Below are 17,611 nucleotides of genomic sequence, written 5' to 3' on the forward strand. Positions count from 1 at the left end.
ATATTCAATCTAAACTTCCCCTGTTTAAGTTTTAAGGTTCATAAAGTTGTTGGGTTACTTTTGGTATGCAGGTCAGGTAACAGCTTTCTATTAAGCCAGTTGTTGCATCGTTTAGTAATTAATGTTAATATGTTTTTCCCAGTGGGAATCCATAACTGGTAAGATTTCTGTTTTGTTGAAAAATACCTTTATGTTTGGCTTTAAAAAAATATAGTTTTATTGGTTGTTTTGATAAAGTATAACAGCACACTGGAGGCTTTGCAGGATGCATGCAGTATTTAGTGATGGGTTTTGTACCAAATATGTAGCTAGAAGATTTATAAAACTATATGAATATATTTGGAGCAGAAAGAATTTCCCTAGCAATGGATTACTTCACCACATTTGGAGTGAAAACCAGCAGTATTTAAAGGACTTTGAAGAATACTAACAAGCTACTTAAGGCAAAAAAAAATCATATCCAGTTAGAATCATAGTCAAATAAATGCTAATACACAGCACAGCAGCAAATTGAATCAAAACAAAGCTTTTTGTTCTTTTAAAGCATTTAAAGATAAATAATCCTGGCAGATGTCATTTTTCATAGAGGAAATCCCAGTAAGGTATAAAAAGTCTGACAGATGAAGGCTCATTATGTTTTGTGAAGGGTTTCTTATTTTTTTGTCATTGTTGTACAGTATATATAAATGTACATTGCACAGTGTGCAGATGAAAACATACAGACATTTTAGGCTCTACCCAGTGTAAGATCTTCATTTCTCACTTTGATTAATGTGATTTTGCAACATATAGAACATATAAACCTTGTCATTTCAAGGTGAAAATCTCAGATTTAGTTATTTTGATGGGGGATAATTTTTCTCAACAGACTCCCAGTCTTTGTTGGGGTGTCCTCCTACACAAAACCTGTTTAACCTCCTTGTTTATGAGTCTGATGTCATCTTATGATTCCAGTCTTGTTTTCTGGTGTAGAGCCTGAATCCTCAAAATACCTGTGCTTACATGTGGAAGTTTTTGAGATTGCGTAGAAGTAATACAAGTACTTACAGTAAAGAAAGTTGAATTTGTATTTCTTTGTAGTGGTGAGGACCTGCAGAAGAGAATTAACTGCCTAAGGTGACAGATATTGGGGGTGATAGAGACTGAAGTTGCAGATGGCCTTCTTGAGGGAAGGAGACTTGTTTGGAGCAGGAGTAAAGAATTTGTTTAGGGCATAGGAGGAGGATGAACTGTGATGAAGGGAGATAAGGATAGCAGGAGGGATCAAAAATATCCATGTCTGATGGCTGACCCCTGCCACCTGCTACCTCTCAGAGCCCTGCAGGTGTTCCTGGAACAGAGTGAGCTTTCTTCCCTACCCGCACATCACTTGCAAGCTGTTCTTTTCTTTCACCTGACTTTCTAGCTCCACTGACAGATGTCTAGAGGGAAAGTCGTGTGGCCCTTGTGAGTCAGACCCATAGAAGTGGATGGGGAAGGGAGGTTGTTTTATTCGGGAAGACAGATGTTTAATAGAGTTGGTACAAGGATTGAAAAGTCGGTCTCTATGGTTCAGGAAATGCCAGCATGGGGTTTGCCTTTGCAATTTTTATTCAACCCTCTGATCTGTGTATTCTTTTACATCAAGTAATTATCAGTTACAGACAGTTTTTTTCCACAATCTCACTTGTCTTGGAAAAATGTGGAAAGTCACTGAAGCGATGAAATGCTACTGACAGCTGCGGTAGAAACACCCATGTGGAAACTACTACTTAGCTTTACAGAGCAGAATTGAGGATGCAGTAAACAACCAGAACTCCTTGCTGAGCAGAAAACAATAAACATGGCTTTGTGTTAAAGCGGTTGCCCTTTAGTCTGGGACTGAAAGCTGTGGTGGTTTCTGCTTCGTCAGCTTGGGGCACTGGCAAATCTAGTGTGAGACTTTCCTTCTGTTTTTAACAAGTGCCCTTTTAAAAGGCTCCATGAGTAGCTGTCATCTAACCCAAGATTATTAGTCTTACAGCTTGGATATCTGGGCATCTTTCTGAAGTACAGTATACTTTTGATGCGGGCTGCAGCTGAGAGAGGCCTCTTCAACAGAAGATGTTGGAGACCTTTAAAATGTTTCCTGGAAAGGAGCGGTGTTGCTCCATTATTACTAAGTTAGGTGCTCAATAATTCATTTCTCCTTGTGAATATACTCAGTATTTTGGGAGCAAATTTATGCCCAGATTTTTCCTTTTGTGATCCACCTGAACAAAAAAATACTCTTTAATCATAGCGGTATCCTGGCAGATGCAGATTTGAGGGTACTTTAGTATGGTCCCAATATTTCCATTAATGCATTAAATTTGTATGCCGTATGGTGTCTGTTGAATTGCCACTTCTTTAAGTAGCCCATGCTCTGTGATTGCTTGAGTGCTTGACTTTGCTGTTGGTACTGCATTTCTATTTTTGATACAAAAGGTGATCCTAAAGTATACATGAGAGCATAATATAATTATCCTTAAAATACATACTCCTATAACTAGAGCTATAAAAACCACTTTTACTGTCCTCTCTGCTTATTTGTTTAACGGCCCCATGTGCTAAAGGCATTTCAGGCTCCCTTCCAGAACTACTCCACATCTAAAATGAATACTACAATGTACCAATGAGGGATGGCAGAGTTCTCTACAGGATCTGGTAGATCACAAAGTCCTTTATGTTTGGTTCACGGTTTGTCGTGGAATTTTTTCCTGTGGTTTTGGTAGAATCATAGAATAGTTAGGGTTGGAAAGGACCTTAAGATCATCTAGTTCCAACCCCTCTGCCATGGGCAGGGACACCTCACACTAAACCATCTCACCCAAGGCTCTGTCCAGCCTGGCCTTGAACACCACCAGGGATGGAGCATTCACAACTTCCCTGGGCAGGGACACCTCACCCTAAACCATCTCACCCGAGGCTCTGTCCAGCCTGGCCTTGAATACTGCCAGGGATGGAGCATTCACAACTTCCCTGGGCAACCCATTCCAGTGCCTCACCACCCTAACAGGAAAGAACTTCTTCCTTATAGCCAATCTAAACTTCCCCTGTTTAAGTTTTAACCCGTTACCCCTTGTCCTGTCACTACAGTCCCTAATGAAGAGTCCCTCCCCAGCATCCCTGTAGCCCCCCTTCAGACCCTGGAAGGCTGCTATGAGGTCTCCACGCAGCCTTCTCTTCTCCAGGCTGAACAGCCCCAACTTTCTCAGCCTGTCTTCATACAGGAGGTGCTCCAGTCCCCTGATCATCCTTGTGGCCCTCCTCTGGACTTGTTCCAACAGTTCCAAGTCTTTTTTATGTTGAGGACACCAGAACTGCACACAATACTCCAGGTTAAGTCTCATGAGAGCAGAGTAGAAGGGCAGGATCACCTCCTTCGACCTGCTGGTCACGCTCCTTTTGATGCAGCCCAGGATACGGTTGGCTTTCTGGTCTGGGAGCACACGCTGAAGCCGGCTCGTGTTCATTTTCTCATCAACCAACACCCCCAGGTCCTTCTCCACAGAGCTGCTCTGAATCTCTTCTCTGCCCAACCTTTAGCGGCAGTGTTGTTATGTTATTTATGTAGTTTCTTTGTTTCCTTTTTTGCAAGTGACTTTGAGCAGAGGATCTGTGTGTCCAAGGAAGGGGCTAAGGTCAGAGTTTTAAAAGGGATTAGAGAAGCAGCAAACTGGCAGAGAGCAGATTCTTCAGTGTGATGGGCCTGAGAGTGGTGTTAGGGATGGGAAGGCCAAAAGAATGAGCTTGTTTGGTAGTTCAGGTGTGCTAGAGGGGGTATCAGCAGCATGACATGGTGTATATTTGATGCTGTTCATCTTAAAAGATTCATTCTCTCATATTTGTAGGATCTACAGCTAGAATATGGTCATGGGCCTCAGTGTGACTACTTCTTGGGTGGAAATAAGTGAGTAAGGAATATAATTTTCTTTCTTTAATTCATTTAAGACTATTTTAACACAAAAATCACAAATGTATTAAATACATTAGCTGAAATGGGCGTAGTAAAATGTCAAGCTTGTTTATATCAGATAAAATTCCAGAATCAGGATTTATAACTAAAATAATAGTAGTCCAAACGATACAGAGTTACAGCACTTTTTAGTCTTTAGAGGCTATGTTGACCATATTGTCTCTCTGGTGCTGTAAGCTTCCCTTTAAGAGCCATTTCTCATCTTGGTCTACTTGTTAATAAAATGTTCTGCATGGTAGGTCCCACAGAGTACAGTTTCACCCCATCTATGAACTACCAGTGTTGCTCTTTGACATTGTTTTGTGCTCTTGTTTGTGTTGTAGGGCTCTAGGAACATTCAATTATAGATGCTTTAAAAAATAAAACTTACCTCCCTCAGCAAAGTCCTTTAACTTTGTGTTCAGACATTTAATAATTTTGCTTTATTAATCATATGAAATAATTTTCCATGTAATTTTTCTTTTCAACCCAACTTATTAATTACATTTATGCATGTCAGAATTAGGATGCCCAGCTTTGCTTTGTTACATTAAATCATATTTAAAAAAAATGTAGAAAATCTAAGCATAGAACATGATGCTTGCATGCAGTGTTTTAGTTGGGGAAAATACAGATACTAATATCTCCCAAAATCCTGTTGTTTTTCATCCCTGTGTTTTGCCTGCTATTCCTTCCTGTCTGCATTTTCAAAGACACAGAAATGAACAGTTCAGAATGTTATAAAAGTAACTAGGAAAGAATTCATTTATGCCAATAGTAGTTTAATCCTTTTGTGAGTCGGGTTTTTTTTTTTTTAAGATTATGATTTTCTTGGATAGTGTGGATTTGTTTTAAATGGGATCAATTTAAGACTGTCCATATTCTACAGTACAAGGAACTGTTGTTAATAGCAATACATTAATAAATGCATATGAAAATGTGTTATGTAAAAACATAATCATTAAAAGTAGCCATGTACATTTGTGTGTGGATATTTGATGTAAGTTCTGAAAGCCAGCTGAAATATCACGCTTTGGACTATTTATTGATAGAATCATAGGGGCATTTGCCCTGACTTTTGATAATTAAGTTTGTGTGCCACAATTAAACTATGTTCTTATTCTTATTTAATGCTGAAGGAGTCTCTTAAAATCAGTTGAAGAAGAACTGCATCAGCGGTAATTCTTTTTTTTTTTTTTTTCCTCTTGTGTGTTTCAGAGTCATTTTTGTGTTGATTTCTTATGTCTGTCACAACTAGTTCTTGTTTGTGCCTGTACTTGCTGAGAGGATATAGAAGAGGCTTAGTTGTTTGGATTGCAGCTGTGCTTTAAAGAATAATCATAAAAAGCTAAAAGACAGTTGAATTCTGTAAAAGAGGTAGCAGCCTTTGAGCTCATAATTTTTCTCAGTAGCCAAGTAACTTTAGTACAACTCAGCCATCATACCTTCTTCATTTTCTTAGGGGACATGTGGCACATTTAGAAGATGATGATGATGCAGATGATGATGCTAAACAGTAAGTCCTTTTTTCTTGTAAAAATTATATGTATAAAAGCCGATTCTTGAATAGATGAATGTTTGTTTCTTGCCAAGTTGAATTGCTCTGTCCCTGATAGTTCAGGATACTTCATCTTGTACAGCATTTTTTAAGATAGGCATTTAATGTTGTTCCTAGATGACATCACTGAACGTTTTCTTATTCTGCTGATAAACTGATAAATCAGGGGGAAGCAATCTGTTCCTCACTTGATACAGCTGTCCTTTTCTTATTATTGAACAAAATCTTGGTGTACATTGAGCCGCTTCCTCTGATCCCCATGCTGGTGTCAACTTTATAACTAGTATATTAAAATAAAACTCATTAAAAATACATAAAATGCATATGTAACTGTCTTTAGATAATTGAGTTTGTTCTGTCTACTGTCTCAGCTAGGAGGATGTGTGTGTGGGTGCTTGATTTTGTAATAGAGCTGGCTCCCTTACCACAGAGCAAGGTTTACGTGACTACAAAGGCAGTATCAATAGCCACATGTTAAATTAATTGTGCTTATACTAAATATAAGTATTGGGCTCATTTTGATTGACATATGAGAGCTGAAACAAAAATTTGCAGCCAGTATTTGGAAATCTACATTCCTAAATAAATCTGATATAAAGACAAAAAAGAAAGAAAGATGCTGTTGAGACAGAGTTCTTGTTTACTTTCTGTTAATGGATAATTTTGAAAGCTGTTGCTTCATACCAGAAACCTGTAAAACATGCGTTATCTGTTGCTGGCATCTGTCTCCTGCAGAGAACCAAATAACTCTTTTTCCCTCGAGTTATTTTACTGCTGTTCTTTTATAACAAAGGCAGTAGTTTTTAATCACTGTAGTGAGCATGAGGGACAGCCCCCTTCAAGAAAGGTAAAGCTACTGATTCTGGTATCATGTAGGTTACAAGTATGTTAGACTTGCATTGTTTAATAATCATCTTCTCAAAACACAAGTGTGTTTGCTGTTTGACAGAAGTATATTTATAGAAACAAAAATGATTTTTCAGTCAGTTTCTAGCAGGCTTCATTCCCTTCCTAATTCCTCAAGAAGTTCTTCATATTTCATAATGAAGCAGTTTTTTACAGGCACGATGGTGCAGTTTATCGATAATACAAAGCTCTCATGTCTTCTTTTTGAGAGGAAGAGTTCAGTGATGCTACTCATTGATTTGCTCCCCTGCATTTGGACCAAGCTGCAAACCTGCTTTGCTCCTAGGCTGGATAGACCTTGGTGGTGATAACTCGGGCTTCCACGCTGTAGGATGTAACAGTCCCCTATAGCTCCATACTTCCAGCTCCACTTTGATGGCCTTCAGTGAAAATGCTCTGGATTATCTGCACTGCTCCAAATTATGTCAGCTTGGTTCCCCTATCCGTACTAATCTCCGGATGTACATCTCTGTGTCCATTCATTTTTGCTTGATTTCCCATGCCCCACCTTCTTGCTCTGTTTGCAGGCAGTATCATCAAAATCAGTAATGTTCTAGGGCTTGGAAATTCTTGATCCTTGATGTCTTCAGGTGCTTGCACTGATTTCTTTATCCAGTGCTTTGAGATCCTTGTTCCTTGCAAGAGCTCCATCAGAATTTTCAACAGCATTGGCTTTAGCTGCTTCTGTCACTGTGGTATTTTCGTGCATTTTCTCTTTCAGGTTAAGCAGGAAAAAACCCAATAGCTTGTGGAGAGGTTCTGATTCATCTGACCTTAAGGACAGTCACCAGTGGTCTTCCAAAAAGTCCTGGTGTTTTTTGCTTCTTCTGTATTTCATCCTAGATATTCTTATCCTACAGAGAGGGCACTGCATTTTCCTGTAAGCACAGGGGCAACCCTTCAATGCCTCAGCCTTGGATCAGACAGATTCTGTGCCTGTGACTTTCCTCTTGGTATCTGCTTAAGCCCAAATGTCTGTTGCAATGCATTGGTTCATCAGCTTGGTCTTGGATATCTTTTTCTGGAGTCCACTGAAGATGCAAGGCTTTTGCTCTATTTATATTCTGTGACATGGTGCTGCAGTTGAAGACCGCATGTGACATCTGTCAGATCCAGAACGAAAACAATGAAGCTGCTGTATGCCCTCCAGTCCAAACTGATGCCACTGCATAACTCTTCACTGCGTGAAGCTGTGTGATTCATAGCAGAGAATCCACATGCTTCAGGGAACAACATAAAATTCTCTCTTTTTAATAATCCTTGTTGTTTTGGTATTTTTTTCTTTCATGTGCAGCAAAGCTGATGGTTCTTGAACTTCCTGGTTATGGAAGCTGGGAAAGCAGAAATTATTGGGGCAGTGCTCTGCATGATCAGCGGTGACAAACTGCACATAAACCTTGCTGTTGAAACCAGGGCATACTCCATTGTACAAACATCTGTTACATTTATGCCAAATTGTTGGCTTTTTTCCCTTTTTGGACACATTTGGCTGCCCAGTAACACTGAGATGGCTGTCAGATGAAGGGAAGAATATGAAAGAAAATACAACTGGAGCTTGGATGCACACACCCGAGGACTTAAGCTTGGTCCTAATGTTACGGAGAGAAGATAATTTCCACTGCTGTAGCAGCTGAAGTGGCTGACGCTGATAAGATGCCAGGACAGAAACTCCTGAAAAGAATTAAGCAAAGGAGACAAGTTGTTGATCTGTAAACAAGTAGATATCTTACTAGTTGGATGTTTTCCATACACTTTGGAAGATAATTTAAAAATAGGGGAAATATTGTGCAAGAATGTCAAGAAGAATATCAAATTTTCGCAGCTGTATGCCTAATATTTTCAATTGAAATAATTTTTTGTTCCAAAAGATTAGGAAACAGGGCAGTGTAAGAGTTTTTGAAAACCCAACATTTAGAAATTTAGGATTTTTAAATTTTTTTTTTATTAAATGAGGCATATTCTATGTTCTAAAACACAGAACCAGTAGAGGAAGGATAATCCTGATGCTTCAGTTTTCTTGTTTTTCTGCTGATACCTTGTACTGTTAAGCCAAGCTGTAGAATTGTTCTTGCATTTAAAAAGTTGTCTTTTGCAAAATTTCTCTAAAACTCATGGAAGAAGACATACATATATATACACACACACATCCCCCCTAAACCCAGACAGTGGGATAGCTGTCCATTGTAGGTGGATTTTGCTTTCATGTGTAAAGCTGTTCTGATGAAGTCAGGAATGATATTAATCAGTTTTCTTGTAACTCCCCTTTGCCCTATATACCTATGGATGGCCCTTTAAAAAAGCTCACAATACCCTGATTTTTTCTTCTCTCAGCAGAATAAATAATCAGGTTTGCTCTGCATCTCCCTAATTTTTTTCCCTGCAAGTATGTGCATTTTCAGCAGATCAGTTCATGTTGCTTTGGGCTCTCTAGGGATGATCTGTGATAGTTTTATTTTGGATAGTATCTGTGGTATGCACAGCAATAACAAAATGTTTGAAAGTATTTGTGGTGCCGTTATTTGGATATAATAGCGCTGATGGCAAGTTAATGGTGTTTAATTGTATGTCACTGATAAAACCCTGTTTTTTTATAAAATTGTGTATCTTGAACACCACAGTATAAGGCTCAAGGAGCTGCACTGGATAACAGCCTGTTTTGTTTCTTTTCTTTGTAGTGCTACTATGAAACCTAAAGTGCCACCTCCTTTACCACCAAAGGTGAGAGGGATTTTGTTGCCAGATAATAGGGCGCTATATATAAATGCAGAAATGTCTAAATGACTGTATTGATAGTTCTCTCACTTGAGCCGTGACTAAGGAGCTGCTGAGTAAAGTATCTGCTTGCTAACTTTTGCTGTCTGAATGGTGATCTTCAGGGGCATGCCTGGATCAGATTAGGTTTTGCATGCTGTCACTTGAAAAGTAAGTGAATCTTTTTTACACTGAAGTTACCTTAATGTGAAGGAAAATAAAAAGATCTGTATTTCTTTTGTCTGGCTGTTAGTTCCTCAGCCAAAAATTGCAGGTTTTCTGACTTACCCTCCTGCACTATCTTTGCATAACTCAGAAGGGCTTTGCAAGCAGCATTAGTGCAGCAGGTTTCTAAACAATGTTGCCCGTTGTGGGTACATCCTTTGTTTGGGATTCTTTACACAAAGTTCTAGCTGTATCGTTGTCTGCTCCCCTAGTTTCTACTTAAATGTCTGGTTTGGTTATCTGTATTCATAAACAGTGACATTTCCACGTGGCCAGTAATTATTTAATGCATGACTTGAATATAATGATTTTTAATTTGTCCTTTGTTGATAACAAGGTTTTCCTTATTGCTGTGTGTTTCCTTCTGGTTTGTTTTTGAAACATTTGCATGGCAGAACATGTTGCTTTACCAACTTACTTGTGAAAATTTGAGGACCCAAATACTGCATGTGACTTTTTTGTCAGTGAGAAGGAGCTTGGGTGCTTTGAATATTTTCTTTTTTTCATTATGTTTTTATTATTACTGTGTCTTTTTTAGCCTAAATCCATCTTTATCCCCCAAGAAACTCATTCTTCTGAAAACGATAACCAAGGAACAATCAAGAGATGCCCAGCATCAGAGAGTCCAGCAAAATCTGCATCTCAGGTTCCACCCAGGCCACCACCCCCTCGGCTACCTCCACAGAAATCTAATGTTTTAGGTAATAAGAGTGACAGCAAGAAGTATACAAATATTTCTTAAATAATCTTACATTATTTTCTTTCTACATGCTCACCTATGCATACATAGGTGTGCATATGTGAAATTACAGTAATGTGGTAATTTTTCTGTGGGGGGCATGTAAAAAAAAAAATCACAAAAGCCAAGATGCACAAAGCAAGCATGCTTGAACTCAATTTGACTTGAGAGTCAAATGTACCTTTTAGTAAAGGTACTGATACCATTCCTACTGACACCATTGGTGACACAATTGCTTTTCTAAACGACAGGCTTATAATGTAGAGTATCGTGGTTGTCACAGGGATTAAAAAAGTGTTCCTGTTTGTAGGTTTCAGGTTCTGGCTCTGTGTGTCAACTGAGGTTGTTGTTTGACATGTCAGTAATAGTTTTGCTTTCAAAGTTTGCATTTGTTTATAATGAACTGGGTTGGGTAGGACAGCAGGGAATTGTGTTTGCTGTTTGCTCAGGCAGTTCCTTTTATGTGTGTTAAAGTCTGATGCTCTAAGAGTTGTTCTGAACTGGCTTGTTTTAAGCGAACTTAATGTCTGAATCTTACTTGATACCTTGCTAGCTCTTCCTTGCTATGTATTTAGTATTGCAATTGATGTGTTACAGATTTGACTGTAATGCTTAAGCCTCTAGTGCTAAGAAATGTCTCGAGGCTATTTATAAAGGATCAATAATTTGAAGCTTTAGCCAAGTTTTACTTTAGATATGTTAAATATAATTTTTCTCGTAACTGTGACTGCATACCTTTCTGTGTCCACGTTAGTTATGTTAATTGCCAAAAGCCATGGACTGAAATTGAATGTTCTCTATAGATGATTTTACGAGCATGTAGAGATGTATATGCTTCATAAATTAGTGTACTGGAACATGTTCTGACATAAGTGGAAATTACGGCCTTTCAGAACTGTTTTGAGGCTAAACTACTCTGAGTTGAAGGTAGAATACATTTTAAAATATGAATCTTTCTAGGTAATGGAGTCAGTTATGTACAATTAAATGGTGAACGAGAGGGATCACCACATCAACAGCATGAAGTTAGAGACACTAATTTTTCAAGGAGGGAAAAGAAGGAAATACTGGTAGGTATTTAAGCTTCTAGGTCTTATTTAAAAGTCTCAACTGTTCTACATGTGCAATGAAAAGTAGTGGGCACACTCTTTAGTATAGAAATTATGCTGGATGGATGACATCTTGTTTACTTTGAATCAGAACACAGTTGCTAATCTAGCTGTTATAGTCTTAAAATGAAGTTTGAATCAGTATTTAATTTTCATTAGAAACTAACATCGTTATGGATATGTAAGATTTACTTGCTTGTATTCACATACTTGAGATGTAGTGAGAGCAGGATCCTGTGAGAGAGATGTAATGTGTTGTACTGAGCAATGACTTTTAATTAAGCAAATGGTTAAATTAAGGAACATGCTGCCATCTGATGGCTTGCTGGAGGATTTGGCTGGCCCTGGGAAAGGAGCTAAATGGGGGCTGTCAAATGAGTCCTCCTCTTATCCTAGGTGTAGGCATGCCAGGGGAAAAAGAAAAGATGGAGAAACGTAGATTAAAGGTCCAGATATGCAAGCTGTTGTCTGCTGGCCTCTGGAGCTCTGGGTTTCAGGGTTTAGGAGCTTTTGTTTAGTGTCCATCTTGAGCTACATACAGTCATGTGAAGTTGCACTCATGGAGAGAAAGCAGTTTCACTCCATGTGTAATCTGATCCATCTGTGAGCAGAGGAAAGGGAATATTTCTGCATCCCTTTCTGCTCTTCCAAGTGAGTTTTTCCATAGCTTTCTGGAATAGCTTCCAGGGTGGCACTCTATTAATTTAATGCAGAAGCAAATGTGGGAATGAATGTGAGACAGGAGAGTGTGGGGCATTTGGAGTAAGATCAGATTAAACTTAACATGGAACTGTAGTCTTCAGGGGTTTCTTCTAAGGATGAGGTTGGAAATGTCACCCTTTTGAAAGTGAAGAGAAAATAGAGCAGAAAGGTTGTGGATGTTTTTGTTTTGGTTTAAGGAAGTACTTTGGAAAGCATGATTTCCTGAACTGATTTGAGCATCACATTTGAAATGGTGTGTTGGAAATTTCCTGTGTTAACCTGTAAAATACATTTCTTTGGAAGCATATTTCTACTAAGAAATTGATACAGATATAGGAAAGTGGGTCTAGTACTAATTGATACCCGCTTGTAATAGCGAACAATTGAGCAATTGCTGCAATGTTGCTTAAACTTTGTATTGCTGCATATGGCATTCTTTCAGGCATCATTGTAATGTGAAAGCATTGCACAATAGGCTATGCAGACATTCAGTAAGGAGATACTAGGGAATCATAGTAGATGTTTTAGTGAAAGCAAATGATCTGGTAGTTAGTGGTGTGTGGTCAATAGAGGATGTGGTTAGGAAACTCGTACAGAAATATGGAAGTGTTGGTTGGAAGCAAGGTCTGTGGCCCAACCTCATGCTTAAAAATGGGAGTGTTGCCAAAGGTTAGCCATGGCTTTCCTATCTCATACATGTGGCACAGCAGTGTCCCAATAGGTGCCTAGTGCCTTCCAGTTATCAAGGTCTAGAAACACACAACACAACTCTATTGTCTTAAAAATCTTCAGGGAGGGGTTTATATCTGTTTTATGTAAATATAAGTACTGGCTTTCTATTTTCTCCTAATATAATTATTAAATGCTTTTAAGAACATTCTAAAAAAAACTTTAGACTTATATTTTGGTTATGCTGTAGTATGGGAATGTGCATTTTTCATGCGTATGTGTGCATGTGAGTGTAAACACACTTTTAAACTTCTGTTTTCTAGAAACCAATTAGTAATGGCCTTCCTCCCACACCTAAAGTACACGTGAGTATTAATGAGTCACAGAAATGCATGTTGGAAGCAGGACATGTTTTCTTACTAAAGCTGAGAGAGTGCATTTTTTGAATGTTTGTAGGGTCTTCTTTTAATTATAAAAGCCAGTATCTCTTGGAAATATTAAGCCACAGGCACAGTATTTCGGCAGTCACCCTTGGCTTTGTGCTTTTGAAGTAAACTTCGGAATGTTTTTTATTAGCTTCTTAATGAAAAAGCGATGAATGAGAGTTTTGTGACTGATGCTGCAGAAGTTCTTTTGGTATTTAGGGTACTTGCTGTTCTGAGGAACTTATGCCTCTTGGGTACTACAAACAGCTCAAAGCTTATGCTGTGCAGCTCTAGTCTTCAAAACTTCTGAAGATAGGATTCATACATTTCTTAGGGCTTGAAACTATTGCAGACATCTGTGTGCACCTTCATAACATAAATTCTAGTTTGCTTTAATTGTAATATCTGTGTGGCCTTATCACTGTGCTTCATTTGCAAAGTCAAGCTATCAATTTAGCCAGCTCTCTGATCAGAAGGGCCGGTCTTTACTTCCTTTTGACCATTTGTTTCTGCCCTCGCCATTTTCTTCCCTGTGTGCTGGACCATGCATTCATATAGTTGTGCTGTGCACCAAATGGGGAATTCATCTGATCTTCAACAAAACTTTTTGCTACATTGCCTCTGAGCCAGGTCAGTTTCTCATCTTTAGATAGACAATAAAATTGCTATGAGGCTGTGTAAGTGCAGATGATTCTATTTTTTGCTTCCTAGCCATTTTAGAGAAGGAGAACAGGTTAAGGTAGACGTAATGCGTCTGTTCCTTAGAACTGTAAACTGTTGCATAAATTCACAGGATTGTTCCAGAGCTCTGAATTCTTGGTATGTTTAGCATTGTTTGTAGGTCAGTCCTATTTTAATAAACTAGATATTAAACTAAATACATGGCCTTAGGAGTGTGTACTTGAAACTAGTGAATGATAGAAACTTGGAAGGGCTCCTAGCATTGACAAGAACCAAATCATCATCATGAGAGGGAGGTAAGATAGATTTAGTGTCTGGAATGAGAAAAAGGGCACAAAATAAATAGCTCAAAATAGTCATATGTGTTGCATTTTTCCCGCAAGCTTCAGGGACAGGCCATCAGAAAATTACTTGAGTTGCTAATATAATGAAGCTGTAAAAAGGGGCTGACTAAAAGGAAACTTCTGAAGCTGATCAAGTGAGTCATTGGGTATTGGACTGCTCTCTGCACATTTATGCATCTTTGTAGTGCATCCATTCTCTGGTTCTGATGATGGCCAGGTTAGAAACTCTGCCCTCTCCTCCTCTTTCCTCATCACACCCCACCTCGTAGGTATAACAAACTTTCCAACCTTTCTGTTAAGTATTGATTTGGCACTTATATTTTCCACGCTGCCTGCTGTCTCCATCAGTTGCCAAATAATGAAAATTTGGGTAAGGAAGGGTTTTTTCTCCCAGGCCGTTGGGATTACTGGACTTCTCTCTGTATGTACCAGCTCCTTGCCTTGATACTCAAGACTTCTGCGGTGGTACTGGCAGTGCGGCAGTCTTCCACATTGTCTTTGTGTAATGGAGTCTTCCTGTTTTTCCAATTTTGCTGATTACCTTAATGAATTTGATTCTTCTCTCATTTAAGCATATATAGACGAAGTCATGGGTTTCATTATAGTGATGCAAGAATGAGACATGTCTGAAGTGCAGAGAAGGGTCCTGTTTCTGCTGCTGTTCATTTTAAAGGGTTAATTTCCTCTTCAGAGTACATTGTGTTCAAAAGTAACTGAAGTGTGCACAGACTTTCTTATTCGACAACAGGTTAATAAAAAAAAACAACAACTTGTCTAAATGTTAACATGAAAGCTGTTGGTTAATTCAGTTTACAGATTGATATTTATTATCGAAGTATTAATGTAGAGTGAAAACATTGCCATTCTGTAGCTGCAGGATATGTAGCTTTGCACAGAGGTGATACCTGCTTATATTCAGGATGACAACATTTACCTATGGCTTCATCTTATATATGGCCAACGTTTGATAAGTTATAATGTTTCACTGAACTTATTGTTGTCCACTACTGCATCATTCTCTTTTATCAACAGTACTGTAGGTCAGCTCTTCTTAGCAAAATAGGATGGGTAATTGTTACGTTGATGTTTGAGGGGAAGAAAGGAAGCCCTGGCTTTTCCTTTTCTGTCTTCTTGAAGCAAATTTATTAAGTATTCGTATAAATGCTACAAATAAATGCTTGTGCTTCACTAGGAGAAAGATGGGCAGACTGATTATATTACATTATGCAAGACACTTAATAGGCAAATGGAGTTTATTAGGGTTATACTGAACAAAGAGATCATCTACCAGAGGTTTCCCTTTGGAAAGCAATCAATATTGAAAACAAATTAACTTGAAACAAATAATAGATGCAACAATCAAAATCTTTGTTTTAGAGTATGACCTAGAGTTTTATTTTGAATGTATGAAATATGGCAAGAATTAAGTTTCTCCGAAACTTTCTAAAGTCACAAAATTCAGGAACCTTTTTCAGGTTTGCCAACTTAAATTAAGCATATAGTTAAGTGCATACAGTTTAAGACTTTTAATTTAAGAGTTAATTCAGAAATGCTAATTATGGTATGTTTGTTCAGAAAGGTCTTACGCACAAAGGGAAAAAAACACTTGAAAAAAATCACTTAAAATCACTTAGTCAACTTGTGTGTGTGAGGTTATTTTCCACATGTCAAATGAAACTATTTTAACTTTTTGTTACTACTTTACGTAAAATGAATCCTATTGGGAATGTCACTTTTCTGGTTTTTGTAAGTATCTTTTTAATTGTTTTTACTTCTACAGATGGGTGCTTGCTTTTCAAAGGTTTTCAATGGCTGTCCATTAAAAATACATTGTGCAACTTCATGGATAAATCCGGATACGAGAGGTAATATATTACATATATTTATTCATTTTGTCCTCTCCTCGGATTTAAAGAGTGCTTAGAGGAGCAAGACTTACTTCTTTTAAAACAGACATATTGTAAAGTAGGTTTATTCATAGAAGCAGTAGTTCTTTAATTATGCCTCTGCTCTGCAGTTCAGTGTTTGTTTTTTTAATGAAGATGTGGGGCACAGATTTCAGCTTTGATTAAAGAGAATAAATTACATATCAAAGGTAAAAAAAAAAAAACCAAACACTTTTGAGTCAAGACTCTTTTCAACATTTTAATCCCAAAGATGCCAATCCTAATCCATTTTGGAAAAAAAACTGACTCCTGGAGGCCCTAGTGGAGATAGATTTCTTTATCATTCACTTTTTTCTTTCTTTCTTTCTTTCTCTCTCTCTCTTTTTTCCTCTCCTTTTTTTCTTTCCTAAATCTGTCTGGTCTGCAGATTTCTGCAGATCTCTTTGCGCGTACTTTTTGGTGTTTCATTGTATAGCCTAATGAAAGGGATAATTAGTAACATTGTACTTGCGTTGCCTGCAATTTTCCTTGTTGATTATAGGTTGCATAGACATGCTGCTGAGCCAGTAAGCAAGAAAACACTTAGATTTTATCAGACAATGAAATTATGGAAGTCAAATGTTTTGCATTTGACATCTCAATACAAGATGTCTGTCTTGTTCACATGCCTAAATGCAATCCAGGGTATTAATTATGTTCAAGAAGTGAGGCACCCCCAAAATACTGAGAAAACATTCCAATACTGCTTTTCGAAGTACTCCAAAAGAAGGCCATAAATATGTCACAAAATATATGGAAATGTCCAAATAGAATGATCTATATATATGAGGAAACTATTCACATGAGTTCTTGCTTATGTTGTATCACTGCTGGTTTTTATTCTGATAACAAAATCATAAAAAGCCTGATCTTTCCTAATGTCTTAAAACAACCCCATCCACAAAGCTAAGGTTCCTTAGCAATACTTGTTTTTCAAGCTTTCAAACACCATAACTATTATAGGTTGGTTTGTTTCAATGTGTATAATTAAGTCTTCTCTTGCTAAAGAGCTGCATGCTCTTGTAAAACATACCTTCCTTAAGTCAGAATTCCTAGATTTTCTTTTTGTTTGTATTTGCAGATCAGTACTTGATATTTGGTGCAGAAGAAGGTATTTACACACTGAACCTCAATGAACTTCATGAAACATCAATGGAGCAGGTGTATTTCTGGTTTAATATTTTGGGGAAAAAAATACATCTTATTTTTTTAGCCACTCAGATTTATGTTGTATAATCCTTGTAAAAATTGTCTTTACAGTTACATAGGCACTAGCCACACTGAGATTTATCTTAAATGCTTACTACTGAGGATACCTTTAAGTCGCATTTAAGTTTTGTGTCGGCTGAACCGTGTTTAAGTAGGAGATCTACGTATATCAATGTGTTGACCTTCATCAGAGTGCGTTGTCCTGCAGCTAAATAATCTATTAAAATAGTATGGAATTTTCCTGGTATATCTTTGATGAAAGTTTCTATTTTTTTTTAATTTTTTTTTTGAAAGCTTTGATGCAAGATAGAATATTTGGAGCAATATTTGTGTCAGCTCCAGGGGAGCAAGGAGATCCTTTATACACTAGATTCCATTTTTTTTTTTGTCTTAAAAGCAGCTTTGCTGACAAG

At 37.8% G+C, this 17,611-nt stretch overlaps 1 protein-coding gene across 15 annotated transcripts in view; it reads left to right on the top strand.

Annotated features, from left to right (window-relative positions):
* The window catches only part of MAP4K3 (mitogen-activated protein kinase kinase kinase kinase 3), an 80,502-nt gene that overhangs the window by 43,897 nt on the left and 18,994 nt on the right, over nt 1–17,611 (top strand). For 12 of the 15 annotated variants that reach the window (XM_057396874.1, XM_057396880.1, XM_057396883.1 and 9 more), the window contains 9 exons: nt 3,852–3,910; nt 5,095–5,133; nt 5,418–5,471; nt 9,095–9,137; nt 9,934–10,096; nt 11,095–11,204; nt 12,938–12,979; nt 15,845–15,929; nt 17,071–17,150. In XM_057396874.1, coding sequence (XP_057252857.1) covers nt 3,852–3,910; nt 5,095–5,133; nt 5,418–5,471; nt 9,095–9,137; nt 9,934–10,096; nt 11,095–11,204; nt 12,938–12,979; nt 15,845–15,929; nt 17,071–17,150 — 675 coding nt within the window. The remainder of the gene's footprint in view (nt 1–3,851; nt 3,911–5,094; nt 5,134–5,417; nt 5,472–9,094; nt 9,138–9,933; nt 10,097–11,094; nt 11,205–12,937; nt 12,980–15,844; nt 15,930–17,070; nt 17,151–17,611) is intronic. The other 3 variants (XM_057396872.1, XM_057396877.1, XM_057396873.1) reach the window with 2 other exon arrangements.

This window comes from Pezoporus wallicus, unplaced genomic scaffold, assembly GCF_028554395.1.
Source record: "Pezoporus wallicus isolate ANWC-B61680 ecotype Strahan unplaced genomic scaffold, APGP_CSIRO_Pwel_v1 contig_7265, whole genome shotgun sequence".
NCBI lineage: Eukaryota > Metazoa > Chordata > Aves > Psittaciformes > Psittacidae > Pezoporus > Pezoporus wallicus.